Source organism: Tasmannia lanceolata, unplaced genomic scaffold (assembly GCF_043159265.1).
Source record: "Tasmannia lanceolata isolate RefF3 unplaced genomic scaffold, GAP_Taslan_0.1 ptg000013l, whole genome shotgun sequence".
Classification (NCBI taxonomy): domain Eukaryota; kingdom Viridiplantae; phylum Streptophyta; class Magnoliopsida; order Canellales; family Winteraceae; genus Tasmannia; species Tasmannia lanceolata.
Genome location: NW_027518690.1, coordinates 12,363,890 through 12,390,143, shown reverse-complemented (window position 1 = coordinate 12,390,143; position 26,254 = coordinate 12,363,890). Strand labels below are relative to the sequence as shown.

The following is a 26,254-nucleotide window of genomic DNA, read 5'->3' as shown; positions in this document are numbered from 1 at the left end:
CTTTGAAATAGGAAAAAGAGGTCCCAATAAAAACAAGGGATTAGCTCCCTGTAAATTGTATTGTATTTGTGGCTGACAATAGTTAGTGGCTTTGTGTTTTACTTTTTTTAATTGGAATCTATTTTTTATTCAAAATACCATTAGAAAAATCTTTTTATATTAAAAAAGAGAGTTGATGGCTCCTTCAAACAAAGCCTTATTAGTAAAACACACACGTGCTGCTGGTACGGCTACTATTATCATCATGCGGCTTGTTTGTGTTTTCTTCTTGATTTTTTTTAATAATCTAATTCTTCCTGATATGTTTAAAGCCTAAATATTTCATGTTTATGCAGGCCTCAGGAAGTAGTGATCTTCATTGTTGGGGGGACAACATACGAAGAGGCACGCTCTGTCGCTCTACAGAACGCCACCAATTCTGGGACACGTTTCATACTTGGTGGTTCTGTTGTTCTCAATTCTAAGAGGTATGTTTTTGTTCTGCAACATCATCCAGTCTCTTACATACATATATTGGTAGATGTGTAGAATTTTAGTTCAGAATTCACAGGTGGCATATACCCAAAGGTATTACACATACACACCTACATGAGACAATCAAAAGAAAAAAACTCTAAGCTACATGCACCTAACATAAAGAAAACAACAACCATTAAATGTCCTTTATAAAGATGCAAACGGCTAATTAAAAATCCTAAATATTTTCAAACTTTTAATGCTATAGAAATTTATTGAGAGGAGTTGTGTTTTTTCTGTTTCTGCTTTCTTATCTTGTAATCTGTTCTATTGGGCTGTCCCACCTTGGGCTTCCCTTTCCATTCTAATATGATTCACCATTTCAAAAAAAAAAAAAGAAATTTATTGAGAGTGTTAAAGTATAAAAGATAAATAACGCCTTTCTCCAACAACTTAAGCTTTTGGAGCAACTTGTTGTTTCACATGGTATCAGAGCCAAAGGTCTCGAGTTCAAACCTCCCAGATAGCAAAAATCCACATGCGGTGGTGGGCCCAAAGTGGGACCACATGTGCCACGTGTTTGCGACGTGGGCCACACGTGCGGGGGAGTGTTAAAGTATAAAAGATAAATAACGCCTTTCTCTAACAGCTTAAGCTCTTGGAGAAGTTGGTAAGTTAACAGAGAGGTTTCATTTGCATCTTCCATTAAGTTTCTTTGTAATTCCTCCAAATACATTTAAATATCTGTGTTAATGAAATCTTTTTTTTTGGTTGGAAAAGTGACTGTATTTTATTAAAAAAATGTAACCATAATACAAAAAAAATAAAAAATAAAAATAAAAATAAAATAAATTACAGCAGTCTTGAATCGCCGAAATGATATTTGACAATTTCCATGGACTCAATGCTACATTCCTTGCCCATGACAACACATTAGAGTAATCCCCTTCAATGATCAACATAGTAGAAGAGTGGCTCCCATGCCATCTCAAGCCCCAAAGGACTGCTCTCGCTTTGCCTCGTTTGAATCACATACCCCAGTTGGACAAGAGTAAGAATATTGTGCATCCACTAGAATCCCAAAATAAGCCTCCAATACCTGCTCGCCCTGGATTCCCTTTAGAACCATTAAACTTAAATTTCACCCATCCTGAACGGGGAGGCCGCCATCTAGGGGCAATTATATCATTTTTACCTTTTTCAAAGATAACCGTCCACCAATTCCTAAAGATATGCCCATGGTATATGATGATGAGATTATTTTTATTTTCAATATTATTCTACCGTTCTCTTTTTTTCTTCAAATATTCAATTGTTCCTCTCTTTCCAAATGTGCCATATCACTACAAAAGGAACTAATCTCCAAAATTCTGCCCCGCCTTTCCAAACGGGCCACTACTCCAATGTAAGATAACTTGCTTGATGGTCCTATGGAAAACCCAAGACCAACCAAATCTTTTGATGATAGACCTCCAAATCCGAAAGGAGGAGCAATATAACATGACATGATCCAGAGATTATTCTTCACTCTTGCATAGGATACACCTGCTAGCAATAAGGATTCTTCTCTTGAGGCGCTTGCATGTTTTGATTCTCTTATTTACCACAGTCCATGCGAAAGCGGCTACCCGAGGGGGTGGGGGGCGAAGAATACCAAATTATTGAGAAATTGGTGTCAGCCCCTTCTTCTTTGGCCAACCTGTAGAAAAAAGTGTGAACGGAAAAGGATCTTGTAGTGTTAGGGGTCCGCATTCTATGGTCATGGCAAGAAAGAACTATCCTTAAGGTTTTTCATGACCCAATTGATTCAATTCACCTCCATCTCGTTTCCTGTCCTTATAACCACACTCTGTAGGCCTTCTATCAGTCGCTAACTGGTATATGTCTGGGAATGCATGACATAACAAGGACTCCTCTAGCCAGAGATCTACCCAAAAATGAGTTCCCTCTCCTCTCCCTATTATGAATCTAATGAAAGGCTCGTACAAAGGTCTAGACGCACAACTGAACTTCCATGCATGTAAACCTTTGCCTAGACCGGAGTTCCTACTCTCCCAATTCCCCAATCCTGCCCATACTTATCCCCAATGATTTTGTGACATAATGCCTTCTCCCCATACATTCAGAGCAATTTGCCCAACAAAGATAAATTTCTTAACCTTATTTTGCCAATACCAATCCCGCCCTAAGCTGTCAGCCTACAGACCTTCTTCCAACTCATTAAATGTTTTAACTTTCTGTTCACTTCCTTTCTCATAGGAATTCTCTCTGCAGTTTTCAATTCTCTTCAATACCTTTGCTGGGATTTTGTGTAGACATGTAATATACCCGTAGTTTAGCCAGGGCCGCCATAATAAGAGTGATTCTACCCCTTAGGGATAGATACTGCTTTTTCTATGTTGCTAACATTTTTTTTGCCAATCTTTCTACCATCGGACATCAGAGGGCATCTTTGGGAATACCATACCCCAATGGCAGCCCCATGTAGCTTATGGGCATTTTCTTGCTTCTGCTTCTGAGAGTAAGGACATGCTGCTTCACTTCTTTCACCTACTTAATCTTCAGCTCATACACCATTTCAAATGACCTGAAAAATTCTTTTGAGGTTTCTTGTATACTCCCAAGTCTTTCTGGAGGTAGATAAGAGTTTCATCGGCAAACTGGAGTACGGAAATATACTCCCAAGTGTGGCACCAGTTGGGTTTTTGTACTCGGTTGCCGAACACGGATAAAGCCCCTTGCTTCTGCCTTGGAGAGAAGAAGACTTAAAGCCCCATGATGAACAAGTACGGAAAACTGGAGTCTCCTTGTCTCATGCCCCTGAGCTACCAAAGAAACCTGCTGAAGAATCATTAACCAAGATGGGAGGAGGCCATGGATATGCACTCCTTTATCCACTTCCTCCAAAGAATGCTGAAACCCCTCCTTTCCTAAATAAAGTTTAGATCATACACCTTTTTATAAGGATACCATCCAGGATGTCTCCCTTCCCAAAAGCTCCCGGGAACTGAGGCAAAGACTTTGCACATACCATGGACCAAGCCGACTGGCCGAAAATCTTTTAGCTTGATGGCCCCCTCCTTTGGAATGATAGTAATGAACGTCATGTTCACTTCCTCACCCAACTTTCCTCTTCTGTGGAATTCAACCATGAATGCCAGTACATCTATCAACTGCCAATACCTCTGATAGAAAGCTATCGGGAATCCTTCGGGTCCTGGGCCATCATCCTTCTTCGTAGTTTATACTGAAGATGGAATCTCTAACTTCTTTAAAATTTTGGATTTGGGTCGATATTTAAAACCATGCCCAAGACTACTACCTGGTAATCGCCTTCCTCTGCAGAGACCGACTTACTATTTACTCCACAGCTTGTTACCCTCCGGCTTGAGTCCACACCATCTACATTCCATCCTTCTTTTGAAGTTGTTGTAGCCGCAGGATTTACAGAACCAGTCCCTTAAAGCACCTGGTTCCTGCTCGAGGTGGGGTGTTTGGATTTGCTCCTCTTCCAAAAACACAGATCCCTCCTTGTCTTTCCCTCCTCGCCAACTGCATTAGTTGCATTTTCCCAATAGGGAGCCCTCCTGTGTTTTTACATCCTTCCTATTGTTTGTGTTCTTTCCGATCTCTACCAAGTTTCTTCGACAGCAATCATTGGCTAGCTCTCAAGCATTTGGGGCTTCAGTTTTTCACTATCCTGCATGGATTAGATTGAGAAGCACCACTTGGATGGATGTACTCGACTGATCTCCAGCACCTACAAAGGTGTGTAAAATATTGGGTCCCATCAAATGAGCCCCATTAAAAGGTAAAAAATAATGGCCCGCACCCCATCAAAACATGAGGTGTAAAATGGTGGCCCCACCCTATGCATGGGTTTGGGTAGAGATGATGGGCCCTACCATTTCAAAACCTGATGTGTAAAATGGTGGGTCCCACCAAATGATGAAAAACCCCCTTGAAAAAAATTCCAATAAAAATTTCTCATGGAGAAAGTTTTCCCAACAAAATTCCACGGAGAGAAAACGAATGACAAAGGAAAGAAACATGTTTAGTTAATATTATAGATAGATAGATAGGTAGATAAATTTCTTGTACAAACATGTCTCTTATTTCATGATTTTCTTTCAGCATCATAGTTATCATCTCGGTATTTTTCTTTTTAATATTAGGACTGTTAATGTGATGTTAGTGTACTCTCTATGCTGAGCCATTAAAATCGTTACAAATTGCAGGTTTTTGAGGGACCTTGAAGAGGCCCAGAGGATATCTCGGTCCAGCAGCACGGTTTGAAACCACCATCCCCCGAGGGAGAGAACCCCCCTTCCCCAGCAGCGGTTTCTTTCAATACACCCCCTATTGTAACATTATAAGGTTCAAAGACTCGTGCAGTTTCATACTTTCCACACTTCAACAGAAATGGGAATGGAGAGAGATAGAGAGAGAGGTCATTTTTTTTGGTTTGTACATGGCCTTTGGTTCTCCATCCCTTTCATTGCCACATCAAGGAATGTAAGCTTTTTTTTACTGGTGACAGGGTCTGGGGTCCCATGCTACAAAAAGAAGAGGTATTGTATATTGTTCGGGCTTATTTATTCAAATAAAGGTACAGGTAGGACCACTTTTGCAATGATCCAGACTGTTCATCTGTTGATAGGACTCTTGTCCATTGAACGATCCTAACCGTTTATAGACTTGTTGTATGACATGTGTATATTTTTCCTTGAAAATATATGAGCAGGCAAAAGTAAAAGTGGTGGCCCTCTTATAATCCAAACCATTTATCTATTAGGCTTTGTTATGAATGGGTTACACGCAAAATTCCACCACCATTGGACAATTATATGTGAACAATTTGTGGCCTTTAAGTAGGGGGCAAGCCTCCCATGTAGAAGGTTTGGATCATTGAACAAGTAGCTCCCACTTGTACTTCTGCCCGCTTATATTTTTTCCTTATAAGAATGCATTAAGGTTGCCCAAAGTTAATCTAACATACCCATGAGCTATATTTTAGTGCAAAAGTCGATAGATATAAAGCTTCATCACTCTACCTATGATATCCAGCTCTCTGTCTTTGTTTGAGCCTTGCATTGGAGTAGGGCAGGCAATTTCACCTGTAAAAATGGGGATCCGCCCCACGTGTGGCAAGAATTCCCTGATTTGGGCAGGGATGGGGATGGAGCTGGGCCCGTCCCTCCATGTGTAGGGCTGGTAACGGGGGCAGCGCGGGCTGGATGTCCCCGTTCCTGTTCCCACCGGAAGGGAAATTCCGCATCCCCTCTTCAGGGAATGGGGGGAATCCCTGTCCCCGCCCGCGGGGAATATCTAATCCCAATCCCCGCCTCCAAAAAGGCTTTTTAATGCCCACGAAGCAGAAAAGACAAGCTGTGTTTTTGCACTTATGAAAATATGGTAGTGCCAGTATCAGTAGTGTAAAAGAAATGTTTAACGTTCACAAAAAAAACACTAAAACTGATAATGGCTTGCATATTGAAACGGGGCCGGCCCGGGAGGGCGGGCCCATCTCCGTCCCCGCCCTGCCCCGCATTGGAGGCATTACTTGGTGGAAAGAGAGTTTGTACTTGGTTGGAGCCAAGAAGTACTTCATCCTAACACGTAACAAAAGCTCAAAATCCTTCGTCGACTCTTCCTCTCACTTTATCTGTTCTCTGTTTCGGCCTCCCTGCTACTCTCTCTCTCTAAGAAGGAGCTTCACCAGCACTCTCGTTAAAGGTATTTTTATTAGTGTACTCTTTTTTCTTTTTTTTGCTATTAGTAAAATTATGTAGAGATGGTCGTCTCTTCTTCCAAAATCATGCCATGAAACCGCTTCTCGATCAGATAGCTTCAATGCCGCTATAACAAAGGGAAAAGTATAGATAGAGCCCCTCAACTATCTGACATTTTCACTTCTAACCTATAGTTTCGAAGTCACCAACGACACCCCCTGAACCTTTGACACATTTAAGTAGACCCCCTCCTCCGTTGATGGTCCATCACTTTAACCTTATGGAATGACAAAGTAACATGGGTTAATATTTTGAGGACAAAAATACCCTCCTCATTGGTTTTAAGCCATTTGCAAAGGGACTAGGGTTACACCATTTCCTCCCAAGCTTTTTTTATTCCTAGTTGACAGTTCCTCCTCCTCAATGGCCTCAAGTGGATCTTCTTTAAGACATCCCCCATCACAGACAACGAAACCCCACTTCATGTATACATCAAAGTATCAAACCCTGCATTTCAAGAAATTTTTTTTGATAAAGACAAAAAAAAGCCCTAAAATTTAGGGTTTATGTGCAAAGCATGATGATGATGTGGAAGAAGACAAATAAAACCCCTTTCATCGAGGGTTTGTGCTAATAAATAAATGAGTGTTTCAATCAAACCCTAATTTTCAGTTTTCAAGTATGAAAACCCTAATTTTTCATACTTGAGCGTCTTTTTAGAACTTTCCTCTGGTCGGGTTCGGATTCAAAAAAATTCTATTATACCATCTCTTGGGAAAGAGTCTCTCAGCCAAAAACTGAAGGCAGCCTGGGAATTCGTCGGTTACACGATTTTAATAAAGTTAGTAAAATGAAGATGTTCTGGAACATCATTTCTGATAAAAAATCTCTCTTGGCTGAATGGGTGAAAAAGAAATATATTAGAAATCAAAATGTGTGGCTAATGAAACAGCCCAGCCGGCCATCATGGAGTTTTAGGGGAATTTTCACAGCTCGAAATTCGATTCAGGAGCATGTGTGCTACATTATCGCTGATGGAAGGGGAATAGACTTCTGAAAGCAGCCATGGCACCCGGATGATATAATTCAGCATCAAACTTCAATTACAACAATTATTCCATCCAACTGTACTGTCAACGATCTGCGCTCTGATGGGGGATGGGACAGCATCATTGATCTACCTCACCTGGCCGAGCTCAAGAAAATTTTGCACAAAGCTCTGTTCGACCCGGATGGGGAGGACACTGTAGTGTGGAAACCTTGCCCCAATGGAAAGTTCTCGATCAAATCTACCTGGGAAGCCATCAGGGTCAAAAATCCAACTCTAACCTGGCACTCAACCATCTGGTTTTCTGGCAATATCCCGAGACACTCGTTTATATCCTGGCAGGCAATTAACTTCAGGCTTGCCTCCCGCGATAGGCTTCTTAGGCAAGGAATTCGTGTTCCTCATGAATGCCCTTTGTGCCTTCAATCCTCTGAATCCATTCCCCACCTGTTCTTCGAATGTGCTTACTCCAAATGGATATGGCAAGCTATTCTCAGAAAACTAAATATCAAAAGAAGATCTGTTGGTCTTATTCAGGAAGAAGAATGGATCAGAACCCAGTTTAAAGGCAAAGGTCAACTCAGCACTGCAATTAAACTTCTATTCCAGGCAGCTATCTATAACATTTGGCACGAAAGAAATATCAGAGTTCATGACAACAAAAGATAGCACAAACAGCAAATTGCTCTTCAAAGATGTGACCCTCCGAGTGCTGAAAGCATCAGTTGCGCTGCCCTGTTTAACCTCCCCTGCAACCCCAAAGTAAAGCCGAAATCCTTTTGTTCTTGGGAAAAGCCCCCCAGCCACTGGGTCAAAATCAACACAGACGCTTCTCTCGCAAATGATCAGGGAAGCATTGGAGGAGCCATTAGAAACTCTGAAGGGGATTGCCTTTCAATGTTTTCTCTCCCTGCTGATCCTGGGGCAATTCACATACTTGAGCTCCAGGCAATCCTCCAAGGGATTCACCTCGCAAAAATCCATAATTTCAGCCACGCTTGGATTGAATTTGACTCCTTACTAGCAGTAAATATCATAACAACCAAAAGTCAATGCCCTTGGAGAGCCATCCACATCCACTCCAAGATAAAAAAAGAGTTACTTAACCTTCACTCTTGGAAAATTTCACACATCTAGAGAGAGGCCAATGCCGTTGCCGACTACCTCTCCAAAGGTGATTGCTCTTGCAGAGGAGAAGTTCTCCCCCCCTTGGATGCTCCGGATGACCTTTTAGAGTTGCTTGCCAAAGACTCTTCCGGATCTTTATACCCTCGGCTGTAATCATCCCCCCATGTACTCCCTCCTATTTGCTTCCTTCGATGCCATGATGGTCTCTCTTCCGACATCTCTTATTGGGAGTTTAAGATTCATCGTTGATATGAAGACTCTCTGTAATTTGATGTCCTTATTGCCGCTGTTTTGGCTGCTTTTATGCTGGGAGCTTGTTCCCTGTTTGCTGGCCTTTCAGCCTCCTTAATCTTTTGTACTGCTTATTACTTTAAATGAATCTGGTAGGGGTCTTGCCCAACCCCAGCTTGCCCATCAAAAAAAAAAAAAAAACCCTAATTTTTAGTTCCTTTTGAATCCTCTCCATTGAGAAGGCAGGTGGATCCTCGAGGGGTGGATCTTTTTAACCTGAGTTGTCTGGAGGCCCAAAGCCCACGTGATTTGATGGATTTGATGGATATATCGGTCCATGGGCTCTCTATCGACCATCAGATCTGTCTTGAAAGGGCAGAAGTTTCCCATAGTCACTTGTTAGTTCCTTCTTTCTATTCTCCCTTGCTTCTAGTCAATTGGTCTGTGCAAGCCAAGGGTTTTTCGTCCTGCCTCTCACCTAGTAAGGGGACCCGAGGAGAAGTAGGGAGGTTGGGCAAACTTAATATTATCTCTAACCTTCTGGACGAGTTCGCAGAAGTCTCTAAGGGAGCATGTAACTTCGAGGTGGAAGATCCGGGCGATGTTGTTGTGCAAAAGGGTAAGCAAGGCCAGTTACTGTTGCAAAGTGGGGAGGGGATAGTGGATCTTCCTTCTTCAACTGAATCTTCCGTTAGTTGCGGGCAGCCGGCTTGGCGGGAGGGCATTGGAGGGGAGGATCTTAGGGTCCACGAAGACTTTATTGGGTCCGAAAACAGGAGTAATGACTTGGCGGTGGTTATTTCTCCGGAGGTTGATCCAAAACCCATATCCTGGGTGGATCCTAAAGATCAGATTTTGGAGGTTTTTGTAAACCACATCATATCTACAAGCATGGCTTTGGGTTTATCTTACTCCGGATCGGAGGATCAGTTAATTGAGCTATTCAGGGTTGCAGAGGGCAGAGAGTTAGATCATCGCAGGTTCTCCGACCCTTCCAGCTTAGAGGGGATTAAGAAGATGTTGAGGGAACTGGCGAAACTTAAATCTGACGTGAGTTATGAAGGGTCTCCCGGCAGTACCACTAAATCTTCAAGTAGGAAAAACCGTAGAAGAGGAAGTACAAGGGGTCCGTTACCTATCCAATCGGTATGTCCATGAAGATAATTTCTTGGAACGTAAACGGGTTGGGGTCTTTGGAAAAACAGGCCCAAGTTAAAGCAGTTGTAAAAGTGAATAAACCAATGGTAGTCTGTATTCAAGAAACAAAGTTGGAGGGGGTGAATCGATCTCTCATCAAGAGCTTAGGCGCGAATGCGAATTGGGACTTCATGGCCTTGGACGCCATTGGAGCTGCAGGGGGAGTTCTAGTGATGTGGAATCAATCAAGGTGGGAAGTGCAAGATTCTTGGCTAGGCAAGTTTTCAGTTTCAACCGTTTTGAGGCAAGTGGGGGAACCTATCTGGGTAACTTTTACAGCCATTTACGGTCCAACCTTGAGGCATGACAAGGTCAAGTTATGGGAAGAATTATCCGTAGTCAGGAATAAGTGGAATCACCCGTGGTGTTTGGGGGGGGGGGGGGTTTAATGAAGTGAGATGGGTGGAAGAAAGAAAAGGGTGTAGCAGATCCAATCAGTATATGGGTGACTTTTCAGATTTTATAGCCAGGCATGAATTGATTGATATTCCGTTATCAGGGGCTAAATTTACGTGGTCTAGAAACTCCAGGAAGAGTTGGATTGATCGGTTTTTGTTCTGTCCAGAGTGGTTATCCATATTTCCGGACTCTTTTCAAAAGGCTCTTATTCACTCGGTCTCGGATCGCTGCCCCTTATTGCTGGATCCGTGTCTGAGTTCTTGGGGTCCCTCCCCTTTTAGATTCGACTTGGCTTGGCTGGAAATCCCTAAGATGGTGGAGTTGATGGGGGAATGGTGGGTTTCTCACCAGGCAGACGGGGCGGCGGATGTTGTTATAGGGGAAAAGCTCCGAGCGGTTAAAAAGAAACTCAAAGACTAGAACTCTAATCGTCTGGGGGAACGGTCAGGTAGGAAATTGTGGTTATCGGATCGCATTCGAGAGATCTCTTTGGCGGATGAGGAGGGGATCGCTACAGAGGAAAAGCTGACAGAGTTGGGTCTCCACAAGGATGAACATAAACATCTTCTATTACAGGAGGAAATATCGTGGCGTCAGAAATCAAGAGCAGTATGGTTAAAGGAGGGGGACAAAAACACAGCATATTTTCACAGCATCGCTAGTGCGAGGAGGCGAAACAATCATATAGCGGCTATTGAGGTAGACAGTGTCTCATCATTCAATCGGGGTGTCATCACCAAGGAAATACTGGATTTCTTTAAGTCTTTATATTCCTCGGAAGACATTGTGAGACCGGTATTAGACGACATGCAATTTAAGGTCCTAGATGAGCAGAGCATGAGTGTGCTGGAACGGCCTTTCTCGGATGAAGAGGTAGAGGCTGGCGTTTTTTCGATGGATCGCGACAAAGCTCCTGGACCGGATGGTTTCTGTCTGGCTTTCTTCCAATCTTGCTGGGAGTTTGTTAAAGGAGACATCTTTTCTTTTTTCAAGGCCTTCTTCGAAGGGATGGTGCTGGATAGAGGTACGGGAGCGTCGTTCATAGCTCTGGTGCCAAAAATTAAAGGAGCTGTGAAGGTCTCGGATTTTCGTCCAATTAGTCTAGTTGGTTGTCTATATAAAGTTCTGTTTAAAATTTTGGCTGACAGACTAAAGGTGGTTCTCCCCTCCATTATCTCGTTGAATCAGTGTGCTTTTGTAAGCCAGAGGCAGATTTTGGATTGCTCTCTGGTGGCCAATGAGACGGTGGATTGGATGATCAAGTCGGGATCTGCGGGGGTTGTATGCAAACTCGACATGGAAAAAGCGTATGATAGAGTTGAATGGCAGTGTTTGGACTATTTCCTTGGTAAAATGGGGTTTGGGAATCGCTGGAGAGGGTGGATACAGAGTTGCGTATCGTCGGCTTGGTTCTCCGTCCTTATTAATGGCTCTCCTAAAGGCTTTTTTCGATCGTCTCGAGGCTTGCGGCAAGGGGACCCTTTATCTCCTTTCCTGTTTGTTATCGTTGCCGAAGTTTTGAGTCTCTTAATGGAGAAAGGCAAAACCGTGGGTCTAGTTGAAGGTATCCAATGCGGTCCGAGCGGGCTAGCTGTGTCTCACTTGCAATTTGCAGACGATACTCTTTTATTCAGCTCCCCCCACTTATCTAAAATAATGAATCTTAAGGCAGTTTTGAGGTGTTACGAAGTCATCACGGGTCAAAGATCGAACTTCTCAAAATCCAGACTGTATGCCGTGAATGTGGGGGAGGAGGAAGCAAGGTGTTTGGCGAATCTAATGGGTTGTCGTTTGGATAAGTTTCCTTCTTCTTATCTTGGCCTCCCTCTGGGAGGTGGCAGACCGAAAATAGGATCGTGGGCGCCCATTGTGGAAAGAATTGAAAGGAGACTAGACACATGGAAAAGGAATTTGGTATCAAAAGGAGGTAGATTGACCTTGATTAAAGCAGTGTTGTCGAATCTTCCTATTTACCAATTATCATTATTCAGGTGCCCTGTTTCTATTGCAAAGCGAATTGAACTAATTCAGCGGAGGTTTTTGTGGGGCGGATCTACAGGAAAAAAGAGTTTCTCCTTGGTATCCTGGGAAGATGTATGCAAGCCGGTACGCGGCGGAGGTTTGAGAATCCGTAAAATTAACCAGGTAAATGCCGCCCTTTTGGGGAAATGGCTATGGAGGTTCGGCGAAGAGCAGTCTCAGTTATGGTCGAAAGTCATAGGCAGTAAATATGGAGCAGACGTGGGTAATTGGAGATCCCTAAATCGATTTAGGAAACCAGGAGTGACTCTGTGGAGGGATATTTTGCGTTTGAGTCCATCTTTCGACCGCGGCATCAGATATAGAATATACTCGGGGGATAGAATCTCTTTTTGGAATATGGCCTGGTGCTCTGTCATCCCTTTAAAAGACATGTTCCCTGATTTATATATAGTAGCCAGGGACAAACAAGCTTTAGTCAGAGATTGCTTCGAGTTCCGGGCCAATAAGGTGATATGGAAGCTGTGTTTCCGCAGAAATTTCTTCGACAGGGAATTGCTCTCGTTGGTCTCTTTTCTTCAGGTCTTAGAAGCCAACTACATTAGTTCTTCGGGGGCCGATAAAAGGATCTGGATGTGGGAATCATCGGGTTACTTCTAGGTTAAATCTTTTTACAAAGGAATGTATCCGTGTGCAGTAAATCGGTCTGTGGCAAAAGTGTGGCAGATGAAGGTTCCTCCTAGAATTTGTTTTTTCGGGTGGACGGCGATTCTCGGCCGTATTCAAACGGTAGACTTTTTGAGGGACAGGAATATGATCATAGTCAATCATTGTGCCATGTGTATCGAAGACGGAGAATCCGCCGCGCATTTATTTATACATTGCAAAGTCGCTCGTGAGGTATGGGGAAGGGTCCTGGCAAGATTCGGCATTGAGTGGGTATTTCCTTCCCAACTGAAGGATCTTTTTGAGGGGTGGGCTTTTTCTCCATGGAAATCAAAAGGCAATGTATTGTGGTCAATTTCACTAATGGCTACGCTGTGGGTTTTATGGTCGGAAAGGAACAATAGGCTTTTCGATGGGCGATCAAATTCTCCCTATTTCTTATATATCAAGGTAGTTGTCTTTTCGATTTCATGGGCAAGGGCGCTGCCGATGTTCAAATTTATTTCGACTTTCGACTTGTGGGCGGGTTGGAAAGTGGTATGCAACAGCCATGTCTCCGTTCCTAGAATCTCTCAGCAATGGGTCAAACCTCCTGTAGGTTTTTCTAAGCTGAATTTTGACGGATCAAGCTTGGGTAACCCCGGTCCAGCAGGGATCGGGGGCGTATTAAGGAATTCAGAGGGGGAGGTTGTGAAGGCTTTTTCTGGGCCTATAGGAGTCGCTGATTCTACCGAAGCCGAAGTCAGAGCTGCGTATCAAGGATTCTTGATGCTAGGAAGCGAGAGGTTAGCGAACACCATGGTGGAAGGAGACTCTGTCAACGTTATAAGGTGGCTTAAGGGTTCGGTCTCTCCTCCTTGGAGATTTCTTCGTATTTTTGACGAAATAAATGACTTATCGGCCGGATGCTCGGTAGACTTCCTGCATGTGAGAAGATCAGCCAATGAAATCGCTGATAGGTTGGCTAAAGCGGGGGTGGTCAAGCAGTCTTTGGAACTTTTCGATTATCTTCCCCCCTAATTGCTTATTGTAGTTTCGTTCTTTTTCTTTTCCTTCAGTTTGTAAGTTTGGCCCAGTGGGGCGCGGGAGGGTTTTTTCGGTCCTCCCTTTTAATATAATCAGTTACCATTCAAAAAAAAAGATGAGGGCATTACAGTCATTTCCTGCTCTCCGTCCATTACGTCATGTTAAAAAAAACCCAACGAAACCTCAGGGGGTGTTGTTGGTGACTTCGAAACTATAGGGTTAGAAGTAAAAATGTCAGATAGTTGAGGGGGTCTATCTTTATTTTTCCCTTTAACAAAATGCAAGTGGAATGGTTGTTTTCAATACGCTCGAAACCTGTCTGACCTAATGCCCGATCGTGACCTCTTCTTAAGTTTTGTGATTTCACTGTTAGGGTCCTTGTTGAAAGATGAGTGGGAGCAATAAATGTGACCGAATAATGATTGAAAGTGTTTCCCTTTAAACCTGTCCCATACCAGGTTGGGTCCCACCTAGTCCCATACCTAGGCAGCCCCCACTCAGGACCGTAATATTGCACCACGCTTACGTATTGGCCGTCCTCGGCGGCCCACTCTGTGACGACTTTTACTCTTGCTTTTTTCCCAGGTAGCCCTTTCCGCAGGTTTCCCCGTTTGCGGGGCCCACTATGTGGAAACTTCACTTTGGCAGCTTTTACTCTCGTTTTTACTAGGTAGCCCTTTCCAGGTAGTCCTCTCCACAAGTTGCCACATCTGTGACTCAAACACTGGATGTATTGGCTGCTCTAATACTAAATGTTAGGTACCTAACCAATATGCGAAAAGCTCTGAGCTGGTGGAACACGTTAGACTAGGCCCTTTAAATCTGTCCCATACAAGGCTGGGTCCCACTTAATCCCATACCTAGGCAGGCCCCCACATTCATAGATTATGATGTAGTAAAGTAAGAGACAAAGGAGGAAGAACCAAAAAGCATCTCTGAAAATGAATAACATACAGTATCTTTGGATGGTCTGAAGGCTAACTAACTCTGCAATGTTGTTATGCTTACATGAATGCTTAGGGGTGCCAAGAGTGTCTGTTAATGGTTGTGTAATTGATGTTGGGTCAATGATAAGTTGCTTTCCTTTCTATTGGTTCTATGGCAGGGATTTTTTTTGTTTGTTTTGGAAGCCTATGTAATCTTAGGGTTTCTGCGTTTCTACTTTTTAGGCCTATTCTTTTTGTTGGTAGCTCCTCTTTCTTTATGTTGTCGGTTCTCAGTATCTCATGTTTACCAAACCTATTATTACTTATTCAGTAAATGAGTTCTGTCAGCATTTCCATGGTCTGAGGAAGGAGCACTTGTAGGAAGCTAAAGGGCGTGCTCGGGAAGGCTTCTCATTCTCGCTGAAAGAATCGGTAGAAGCGGATTGATGAGAATCTGTGGAGCGACTCCAAGTCGATCCGTAGAATCTCATCGCATAACATCGCAAAAATAAGAAATTTTAGAAACGGGTCATGATGGGCCATGGCTTCTGACCAAGATTCTAGGGATTTTTATCGCTTTACTCATTTTGGCACCTACAAAATCAGGAGAAACCATTTTTTAGATGGTTGCCGAACATGCCCTAAATGAATCATCTTATACGTCAGCTGCACTCTTGATAATGGCTTAGTTTATGTGGTACGCTTGGATGGAATTTTAAAGGTTGACGGATGTTCAGATCACAGTTTTAAAACTACCCTGCGTCATCGTCAACTCCCCCCAGTTGACTCCTTTTTCTCTTGGCCGCATTCCCTTTTTGCCCTACAGAGTCAATAAAAACTCTTTTGACTCTCCCGAGTTGTGATAGCTTCAACCCAGTACTTGACCGCGTCGTGCTAGTTGAGTAGGATTTTCTTCGACCGCATTTTGAAACTCTGGTTCAGATGTTGATTGGGTAGATGACCCTAATTCAAGAAGATCTTTTACAAGATATAGTTTTGTGGTCAATGGTTGTCTTATACCACTGAGCAGTACAGAATAATGTATGATTGTTAGATCCAGTTGCAAAGTGGAGTACAGGGCCGTGAGTACGATTGGAGAGCTAGCCTAGCTTAGTCATCTTCAAGAAGAGAAGGACATCAAATCAGACCCCCATATTCGTTATTCTGACAACCATCGTGCAATCAAGTTGTCATAACATTCAGTTATCATGTCGGGTTGTAATATGTTGAGATTGACTACCACTTTGTCAGAGAAAAGGTGGAGAGTGAAGTTTTGGTTTCTTTGCATATTTTTAGTCATGAACAGATCGCAGATGTGTCCACAAAGGGACTCAATATATATCATCATCACATAAGTTTGAATTGACCAACAAGCTGCTTATGTTCCAACAAACATATCAGCTTAAGGGGGAGTGTTAGGAAGTGGTCGGCTGCCCTTCATTATCAGTCATTTTTTTATTTGTAAGTCATTGTGATGCTATATTGTGAAAATGAGAAGTCAGATCAGTTCACCAATTCTCTCTCTGTCTTGCTCTTGCATATATTTATATTGTTAATAAAGATTTTACACGTAATTGGTGAATTTAGGTTATTGATAATTAGATGTGTATGGCATTTTCAATCATATTCCATTTTTTGGTAAAAAAGATGCTATGTGTTAAACTGTCTTCTTTTGGACTCAGGAATATTTTCTTCAATGGAACATGGTTCCCTCACAAATCCAAGCTCGTCAACATTTTCCTTTGCTGATGAGGATCACACCCTTGCAAATTCCGTCAGATTCATCTTGAATAAAGAGTCAGTAACCTCTTGTGGTGTAACTTGGCTCTACAAATTCTATAATTATGTGTTGATTGATTTATTGTCCTTCCCTTGAAATTATTGATTGTTGTTTATCTGACATTTTCAACTAATTATTAAGGTATTGGCTGTTTGATCTGTCCCATAGTTGCCAGGGTTGGAAACGGATTCGGGGAGCTAAACGGGAAACGAAAACCTGAAACGGAAGAAAAAAATAGAGGGGAAATGAGAAACAGGAAAACAATAAAAAATCATACGAGAAACATCTTAGGAAACACATTAGAAACGTTTCATAAACGATGGAGAAATGTTACTGAAAACACAAGTGAAACACAAGGAAAACATGAAATATAAGGTTTTGTAGATTTAAATTTTGTTAAGTTCAAATTTCTATTTGGATATTTTTTACTTTTACTTTTTATTACGGTATACGCTGTTGTTTTCCTTTTTAATATCTATTCCTCGATTTTTTTGTGTGTTTTTTTTAAATATGATTTTCATAAGTTTCACACATATTTCCCACATGTATCACATACGTTTTCTACAGGTTTTCCATACATTTCTAACTTGTTTCATATAAGTTTCTTTTATGTTTCTCGTGCATTTCGAAAGCGAGTTTCCCACCTTTTAGGAGAAACAAGTTTCCCACCTTTCTGAAATGTGTTGTAGGGGAAACGAGTTTCCCACCTCCCCAAGGAGTTTCTGGCTACTATGATCTGTCCTATGCAGTGCTATCTAACTCACTTTACTAATTCAATATATTATCAAGGATTGAATTGGAGCATAGTTGTAAATACCGTTTCGTTTCGTCCGGAATGGACGAAACGAACCGGTTTCGTTCAAATTCCGGAATGAAATTGACAAAATTTCGTTTCGGACGAAATTTCGTTCCATTTCGTCCATTCCGGACGAAATTTTCTGAAATCCGGAATTTCGTCCGAAATGGACGAAATTCTCCATTCCGGCCGAAATCGTCCATAACGGCTAGTTTGACTTGCAGAATTTACGACAATGCCCCTGCAACGGCTCTTTTTGGTTTTTGACCATTTTAACCTCAAAATGTGACCGTTTATAACTGTTGGGAAGGGTATTTTAGTCATTTTTAAATGCACAATCAATAAAAAACTCTATAAATAGCATTTTCCCTACCTTCTTTTCCTCCACCTTCACATAAGTGATTCTCCTTCTCTTCTCTACTTTCACTTACACTATCTATCCTACTAAATTTCCTACAAATCTACCCTCTTCTTCAACTCAATCCAAGTCTATTTTGGAGCAAAGGGAAGGCATACATTCAACTTACCACTACAAGAATTCAAGAACTATTTCCAAAGGCTTATTTCAAGTGAGTGAAGGCTAATTTTTTCTTCTTCTCTTCAACTCAAGTTCAACCCCAAGGTTCTCTTTATTTCTTTCCATTTCCTTTCTTTTATTTCTTACTTCATTTGTCCCCTTCTACTTCATTTTTTTGTAATTTGTTTCAATTTTCTTTTTTCTAATTCATTTTTCCCCTTCTTCTACTTCATTTCAGAATGAGTGGGTCGGGTTCGGGACCTTCTGCAGGAGCATCCTCTATTGGTTCGGCACCCGCTAGATCGGATGACCCGGCATGGTCTTACGATACATTGGTTCTGGGTCAAAGAAATAAAATAACTTGCATATTCTGTGGCAAAGTCATATCGGGTGGAGGTATAACCCGCTTGAAAGAACATTTAGCGGCTGTTCCTGGTGAAGTAGCATCATGCAGAAAAGTGACTGAAGATGTAAAATATCGAATGAAGCACCTTTTAGATGCAAAGAGAAAAGAAAGGGCTAGGATGAGCATATCCAGAGCAGAGGTTGGAGGTTTTTATGGCACACCAGACGAAGAAGAAGAGCAGGATGAAGAAGACCTTGGCACACAATTGCCTCAAGTCCCTCAACGAAGAGGTAAGGAAGTTCTTGTAGAACCGAGTGGTACAAAAAAGGAAGAAGAAGGGAATCACAGGAGGGATCAGGAATTTCTTTGCAGCACGAACAACCCCTGGAGCCCAGCCAAGCATTAAAAGTGCTTTGGCTACTAAAGAAACAATGGATAGAGCAGACATGGCGGTTGGCATGCTTTGCTACGATGCCAATCTCCCTTTCAACGTTGCCAATTCACCTTTCTGGCAACCTATGTTTGACGCTGTGAATGCCGTGGGTTCGGGTTATAAGGCACCTACTTATCATGCTTTAAGGGGTCCCATTTTGAAGAATACAGTGGATGAGGTAAACAACTACTTGGAGGAAATTAAGATGTCGTGGAGATACACTGGTTGTAGCATTATGGCAGATGAATGGACAGACACCAAACAACGTTCCCTAATCAACATTTTTGGTGTACTGCCCTAAAGGAGTCATATTCCTCAAATCCGTTGATGCATCTGGCATAGTGAAGAATGCCGATGAATTATACAATATCTTTGCAAAGATTGTCGGAGAGGTGAATCTGGAATATGTGGTGCAATTTGTAACTGACAGTGAGCCAAGTTACAAAGCTGCTGGGAAAAGACTAGAAGCCGCGTTTGGTACATTCTTCTGGACTCCGTGCGCAGCTCATTGCTTAGATCTCATCTTGGAGCATCTGTGCAAACCGACTGTATTTCCTCACATAGCAACCACAATTGAGAGGGCTCGAACGATTACAAAGTTCATCTACAACCATGGAAGCCTCTTGAATTTGATGAGGAAGAAGTTCACAGGAGGGAAGGAGTTGTGCCCCCCTGCTGCAACCAGATTTGCTACAAATTTCATTAGCATACAAAGTCTGGTGTTGAATCGGAAAGCACTTCAGCAGATGTTTGTGTCTGATGAGTATAGTACTAGTAGGTTTGTCCAACACCCACTGAGTGAAGGGGTAGTTAGTACTGTGTTGGATAAATCTTTTTGGGACCAATGCAAGTACATTCTAAACATCAGCGAGCCTTTAGTGAGAGTGCTGCGCTTGGTAGATCGGTAGGACAAACCGGCGATGGGTTACCTATATGAGGCTATGGATAAGGCCAAAGAGAACATCAAGGAGAGGTTGAAGAGAAAATCAGATTACAATCCCATCTGGAGGATCATCGACCAAAGATGGGATAGGCAACTCCACAGACCCCTCCATGCAGCAGGATATTTTCTTAACCCTGCTCTCTTTTTCACTCCTACCTTCTCTAGGCACAGTGAAGTCTCCAGAGGCTTGTTGGCATGCATCACTCGACTGGTACCTGATGAAGGTACACAAGACCTCATCACCAATCAGATTGAGGATTATCGAGAGGCTAAGGGTATGTTTGGAATGAAGCTTGCAATCCGCAACTGAACGAAGTTGGGACCAGGTATATTTGAGTTTTTTGTTTAATTAAGTATAATTCATTTTAACTTTCAGTTTCTCAACAAATAATGATTTACTATTTGTTACTTTACAGTTGCATGATGGAATCAATTCGGAGGTGACGTGGAAGAATTACAGACATTTGCGATCAGAATTCTCAGTCAGACCTGCAGTGCGACTGGGTGTGAAAGGAATTGGAGCACCTTCGAACACATTCACTCTGCAAAGAGAAATAGGTTGGAGCACCAGAGATTAGATGACTTGGTGTTTGTCCATTACAATCTTAAGTTTCGAGAAAGGTATACAACGTAATATAATGTTTTCAACTCTCACCTCATCACTTTAAGCTTTTAAGTTTAACCTTTGACATTGATTAAACTTAATGTTTTCCTTTTCAGGGACTTGTTGAGGAAATCATCTACCACTAGTGACCCTTTGAGCATAGACCATCTGGATGTCATGATGGATTGGGTTGCAGAAGAAGAAGATGTCATATTCACGCCGGAAGACATTGGGTGGGAAAATCTTGAAGCACCTACTGTTGTGGTTGGGGCCGGGGACGACAACGACGACTTTCTCATGCCTCTTGAAGAAGATGTCCATACTGGTGGTCCAGGTGGTAATGACGGCGGCGACGACGACGACGACGACGAAGAAGACATTGAGTATGATCATCCGGGTTATGATGACTGAGAGTTGTTGCTACTAGCTATTGTCTATGTTTCATTTTCATGTATCTTTTTTTTTTAATGTTTTTCTATGTATCAGACTATCAGTTGCACTTGTGCAAGACTTTATGTGTTTAAGTAATGAATATGCCTTTTGGGACACATATTTTGGACTATTTATTAGTTTTTCATCTTTTTCTATTGATTTTTTTATTTTTTTTGGATTTTTCTCATATTTTTTAATATATTTTTTGTGTGAACGAAAAGTTTCGACCGAAATGCACCGAAATGACCGAAATCCCACCGAAATTCCGTTTCGGTGGCCAAAACGAAATGGCGACCGAAACGGAATTTACAACTATGAATTGGAGCATTTGATCTTTCAGCCGATGTCCAAAAACTTGGAGCGGACTAAAGTTTTTGGACATTGCTTTCAGATTCCATTGGAGTCACGTTGAAATCTTGAATCAAGAGTTAGCACCGTCTTACACTGATTTGAATGAAGCTTATTCCACCAAATTTGGGTCATATTTGTTGAATGATGTTCTATTTCTTAATGCCATCTAACTCAGCAGTTTTAAAGCAGAGGTTATATCGGGAAACAACCATCGACTTTTCTATGAATTTCATCATGGTTGTAAAGCATTAGAATTTTTTTGTTTGTTTTTTGGTCTGTAAGCTGCAGTTTGGCAGGACCTTTACTAGTCCATTATGTCAAAAAATAAATAATCTCCCATGGTTATATTGTCCCCTCCCTGTGCTACGGTGACCTAACATAAAAAAATGATGTATTCTTGGAAATTGTGGTCTATATCCTTCTACTTCCCGATTAAAATCCTTTGAATCATCGATGATGGATTGGTGCATCAATTTTAATGAAAAGTGACAACATTTGGAGGGAAATGCATGTCCCCAATCTTTGCACTGTATCATTCACAGAATTTTAGGTACGAGTCTTCAATTAGATTCTCATTAAAAAGGCCTAAATAACTTCTCGAGAACAAGCTATTATATTTTTCATCCTGGTTTTGCTATTTGACACGATGTCTTGGCCGTTACTTTTGTTCTTTCTTGAATACTGGTTCTACTTGGTGCAGTTATTTTTATGTTTACTTTCATTTCCTTAATGTTTTACAGCCCAAGAGTAGTATTCTGCGGTTACAGCATTCCTCATCCATCAGATAACCGAGTTAACATAAGAGTTCAGACTACTGGTATGCCACCACCTCCTTTGTATCTATCTATTATATTGTTCATTTATGTGCTGTCCCTATTTGAAGGTTTGACTGTTAAATTTACTTGTATATGTGCACATGGAATTTTTGTGGAAGGTTGGTTTGATACCCACCCTCAGAATAACCAGCTCTAAAATTTCATGTTGAGGTAAAAAAAATCTGAAAGTTCCTGAAATTTAAAGATGACGGTACATGACACGCCCAAGGTTTGTGAGTTTATAGACAGTATACACTCTACAGTTTGTATGAAAGAATAGAAATTCTGTCCTACTACCTATGAAAATGGTCAGCTGCCTATCTTCTTCTTAGTTTAAGTGAGAAATGCTTATATTTTATACGAACCATGAACACACACACACACCATTGAAAGTAGTGGGCTCTTTGAATCATCTATTTAGGTGTGAGTATAAAGGAAATTCATCTCTGGATTGACTGTAACAAATATATCTGGCATTTTTATTTTAGCTTTATCTTCTTTTCTTTTTTTAAAATCCTAATGAAATTTATTAGAACTAGAAAAATTACAGCAGAACATCATCATCAGTTAGAGATTTCCTATTAAAAGTTTCTGATCTACCAACATCACTCTTATCTAGCCTATCCACAAGGTCATTTGCACTTATAGGAATGTCTTAAAAGAGAGGTCCTTTCCCCTGTATCTGACAATTATTTCATCGATATATGATGCCAATCTGCAAGGACCTATATCATCCTTTTTCCCATGCAATAATGTTTGAAGAGTTCCCTTCGATCATTAGCTTACTATCCCTCTCTCTAGTATCGTGAAATACGTGCAGCCCTGTGAGAAATGTTCTAACCTCAGCCTTGTTAGAATCAGTCCTACCAATAGGCCCAGAGAAGACAAAATAATATTTCTATTGGAGACTCTAACTTGCCTCTTAGCCATGCATAGCCCTGGTTTCCCATCGAGTAGCCATCAAAGTTCAGTTTGATGCAGTCTACAGGGGGAGGTGACCATATAGGGTTCAACTTCTTTCTCAGGACTTTGGTCCATAGGAAATCCTTCCAGTTACTTAGCTGATCTGTCACCTAGATGCCCCACAATTATTTCCTGCAAACTGAAGATGAGAAATAGGGGAAGAATCCTTCAATAACCGTTTTTTTTTATGGGAGGGGCATCAATGTATGGGGAACTTGAAGCGGCTTTTCCGCTGGTTTGAAATGGCAACGGGGCTTAAAATCAATCTATCGAAGAGTGTAATAGCCGGAATAAATCTGTCACCTGAGAATGTGACGGGACATGCAAAGATTCTTGGCTGCTCTGTAAGTTCCTTTCCAATAACCTATCTGGGGTTGCCGTTGGGCTTGGGTGTTCCGAAAGTAGGAATGTGGGATTCCGTAATTGAAAGAATTGAGAGAACATTAGCCACCTGGAGGAAGAGATACCTATCTTATGGAGGGAGGATCACCCTTATCAAAGCGGCTTTAGCCAATATGCCGGTTTATTATATGTCTATGTTTAAAATTCCTGTAAAGGTGGTGTCTCGGATAGAAAAAATCCATCGTAACTTTCTTTGGGAAGGTAGCGAGGGGGAAAGAAAAGGCTGAGGCATTTATTAAAGTGGTCAACGGTGTGCCAATCCAAGAAAAATGGGGGTCTCGGGATAGGGAAGATCAGATTACGTAACAAATCCCTAATGGGAAAATGGTTGTGGAGATTTGGGACTGAGAAGGATGCCTTATGGCATGATATTATTGGGGATAAATACGGGCGAGGATGGGGCGATTGGGTATGCGGTGCCCCCTCGGGGCGGAAAGGTTCAGGGGCTTGGCGTTCCATTCACTCGGTGTGGGATCAGTCTAGCAGACACGTCAGATTCAAGGTGGGAATCGGAGATTTTGTGCAGTTCTGGTCCGATATATGGCTTGGTGAGACAACTCTTTGCGATGCTTATCCTATTGTATATAGAATCGCATCGGACCGCGATGCTAAAATATCAGACTACTTGATCCGCAATCCTGACATCGGTGAGTGCTTCTGGGATATTCGATTGAGCAGAAATCTCGAGGATAACGAGATTGATAGCTTCACGGTGCTCCTAGAGTCTTTGGCCAACGCTTATCTGTCTATTAATGTGAAAGATGCGTGGATCTGGACCCCGGATTCCGAGGGATCCTTTTCAGTGAAATCTTTTTTTCAAAAGCTGGACGAGGGTCCATCCAATACCTCTCGGTGGCGGAATTTATGGAAATCACATATCCCTCCACGTATTGCGGCGTTTGCTTGCGCGGTCTCACACCGTTGTATAAATACATGTGAGAGATTACAGAGAAGGCAGGTTCACCTAGCTAGTTGGTGCGTTTTATGCCGAAAGAACTCGGAGTCTCTGGATCACGTTCTTCTATTGTGTCCTTTCTCGTTATCTATCTGGATGGACATAATGAGATTTTGTGGAATGGCCTGGGTAATCTTTTAATAGTATTTCAGAAATTATGAAGAATTGGGGTGGAGCTTACAAGGGTTGTATAGGCGAAGCAATGTGGTCTTTTGTTCCTTATGCCATTATTTGGTTTATTTGGCTTGAACGGAACAATAGAGTTTTTAATGGCAAATCCATGGTGGCCTCTCATATCTCTCTTACCATCAAGATTGCCATCATCCAGTGGGCTAAATGCAAGGGGGAACTCTCTTATTCGGTTGATCAGGTATTGCGTAAGGGCCTAATTGTGTTCTCTGAAAGGAAAGTAGCACGCTCCATATGTCCTAGATGGAGTGCTCCTCCGGCCGGATATTTTAAATTAAATTTTGACGAGAGTTCACTGGGGGACCCAGGCCTGGGTGGAATTGGGGGTGTTGTGCAGGATGCGAATGGTGTCACTATCATGACTTATTCAGGGCTGGCTGGATTTTGTGATGCAAATGAGGCGGAGGCAAAATGCTTGCTATTCGGTTTGAAGTGGTTCAAGTCTCATAATATGGGTCCTTTGCTTGTGGAAGGGGACTCCACAAACGCCATTGCTTGGGCTGGGAACAAACGCGCTGGGCCATGGCGGTTAGCGAATTCGGTGGAAGAGATAAGGGATCTTATTCGAGACCTCCGATCTTCATTAAGGCTCAGGAGACGGACGGCGAATTCCATGGCTGACATATTAGCAAAGGAGGGTGCAATACGTCCAAATATGGAGATATCTTTTAACAAAGCCATGGGGGTTATTTCAATTGTCTTTGTTTTTGTATACCACAGGGACAGCTTGTCCCGTGTGTTTATATGTACAGTTATACATATGAAATGAAATAGTTACCTTTCAAAAAAATAAAAATAATTATTTCCTGCAGCTAGCCCAGCTAATAACCACTAGCTTGATCTTCAGCGAAATGTATAACAAATGCGTCCTCTTGAAATAAAAAAACTCTGTTATTACGCTTTCCAAACAGTCCAAATCCCAGCGAAAGGAACCATGGACCATAGGAGTTACCTAAAGATCCCAACCCTGTTAGATTCCATCCTTCAAACTGTGTATTGAGGGTGCTAGGAAATATCCCGCACAACCCAAATGGCTTCAGAATTTTACTTAGCAGTTCCCTTGAAAGAGATTGCACTATAAGAATACAGATATCCTTTTTGCCCATACTCACTGGTTTTCTGTTATCTCATAATTACGACCATGAGATGGGCTTTTCGTTGAGACATCATTTTTCTGCCGTGTCCACGGACAGCTAGAAAGGAATCATCAGATGTTGGCAAGAAAAACACCTTGCTAAATGATCGTAACTCAAGGTTTTTTATGGTATTTTTTCTTTTCTTTTTTTGCAAAAACACTCCCATTGGAAGCTGACATAAACCATATGTATGTGTAGAAAATTTAGAAATAGTACGAGCCTCACTGTGGGTGTATTCATCTGTGTAACTGGGAAAGTAGGGTCAAACCTTTGGGTTGCTTTTTCATTACGTAGTTTCCTCTGGGTGAAAGAAGAAATACTGACTTTAATGCAAGACATTCAGTCCAATGGTTATGAGAGTAAATTTTAGAGGGCAAGTGGTGCTGGACATAGCAATTTAAGAGAATGGAAACATTAAATTTCCTTAATTTATTTTCCACCTTTATTCTGTTCTGCAGGTGATTCTGCTAAGGATGTATTGAAGGATGCACTCCAGGACTTAATGGTGATGTGTGAGCATGTGAGGAAAACTTTTGACAAGGCAGGTGTTGATTTCAGAGTAACAGAGCCTGTTAAGCAAATGAACATCAAACCATAGACGGAGATACGAACTAGTAGAGAATGATTGGGAACAGACATTAACCATGGTCAGCTCCAGCTCAAGATGATAATGCCACCCGTGATCTCAAGGTACAAAATGGCATTGACTGCTGAATTGTACACTGTATAAGGCTCTATATAGCCTCAAGACTGTTTGATTTTTATTCCCTATTGGTATTCTATTTGAAAGAACTGAATTCCAA

The 26,254-nt window shown here is 41.9% G+C and overlaps 2 protein-coding genes across 5 annotated transcripts in view; both read left to right on the top strand.

Moving 5' to 3' along the window:
* Positions 1–5,162, top strand: part of LOC143889804 (vacuolar protein sorting-associated protein 45 homolog) — a 24,624-nt gene extending 19,462 nt beyond the window's left edge. For 2 of the 3 annotated variants that reach the window (XM_077394162.1, XM_077394161.1), the window contains 2 exons: positions 336–467; positions 4,695–5,162. In XM_077394162.1, the coding sequence (XP_077250277.1) occupies positions 336–467; positions 4,695–4,752 (190 nt within the window). In that variant the 3' untranslated portion in view covers positions 4,753–5,162. The remainder of the gene's footprint in view (positions 1–335; positions 468–4,694) is intronic. The other variant, XR_013254938.1, reaches the window with a different exon arrangement.
* On the top strand, positions 4,896–26,254 carry LOC143889805 (DNA-directed RNA polymerases I and III subunit RPAC2-like). Of its 2 annotated transcripts, none has more exons than XM_077394164.1 (4): positions 4,896–5,027; positions 16,472–16,586; positions 21,732–21,808; positions 25,910–26,254. In XM_077394164.1, the coding sequence occupies exons 2-4, from the start codon at positions 16,486–16,488 to the stop codon at positions 26,047–26,049; spliced, it is 318 nt and encodes a 105-aa protein (XP_077250279.1). In that variant the 5' UTR covers positions 4,896–5,027; positions 16,472–16,485; the 3' UTR covers positions 26,050–26,254. The 2 variants fall into 2 exon arrangements, with proteins under 2 accessions (XP_077250279.1, XP_077250278.1); XM_077394163.1 differs by lacking the exon at positions 4,896–5,027 and adding an exon at positions 5,757–6,192.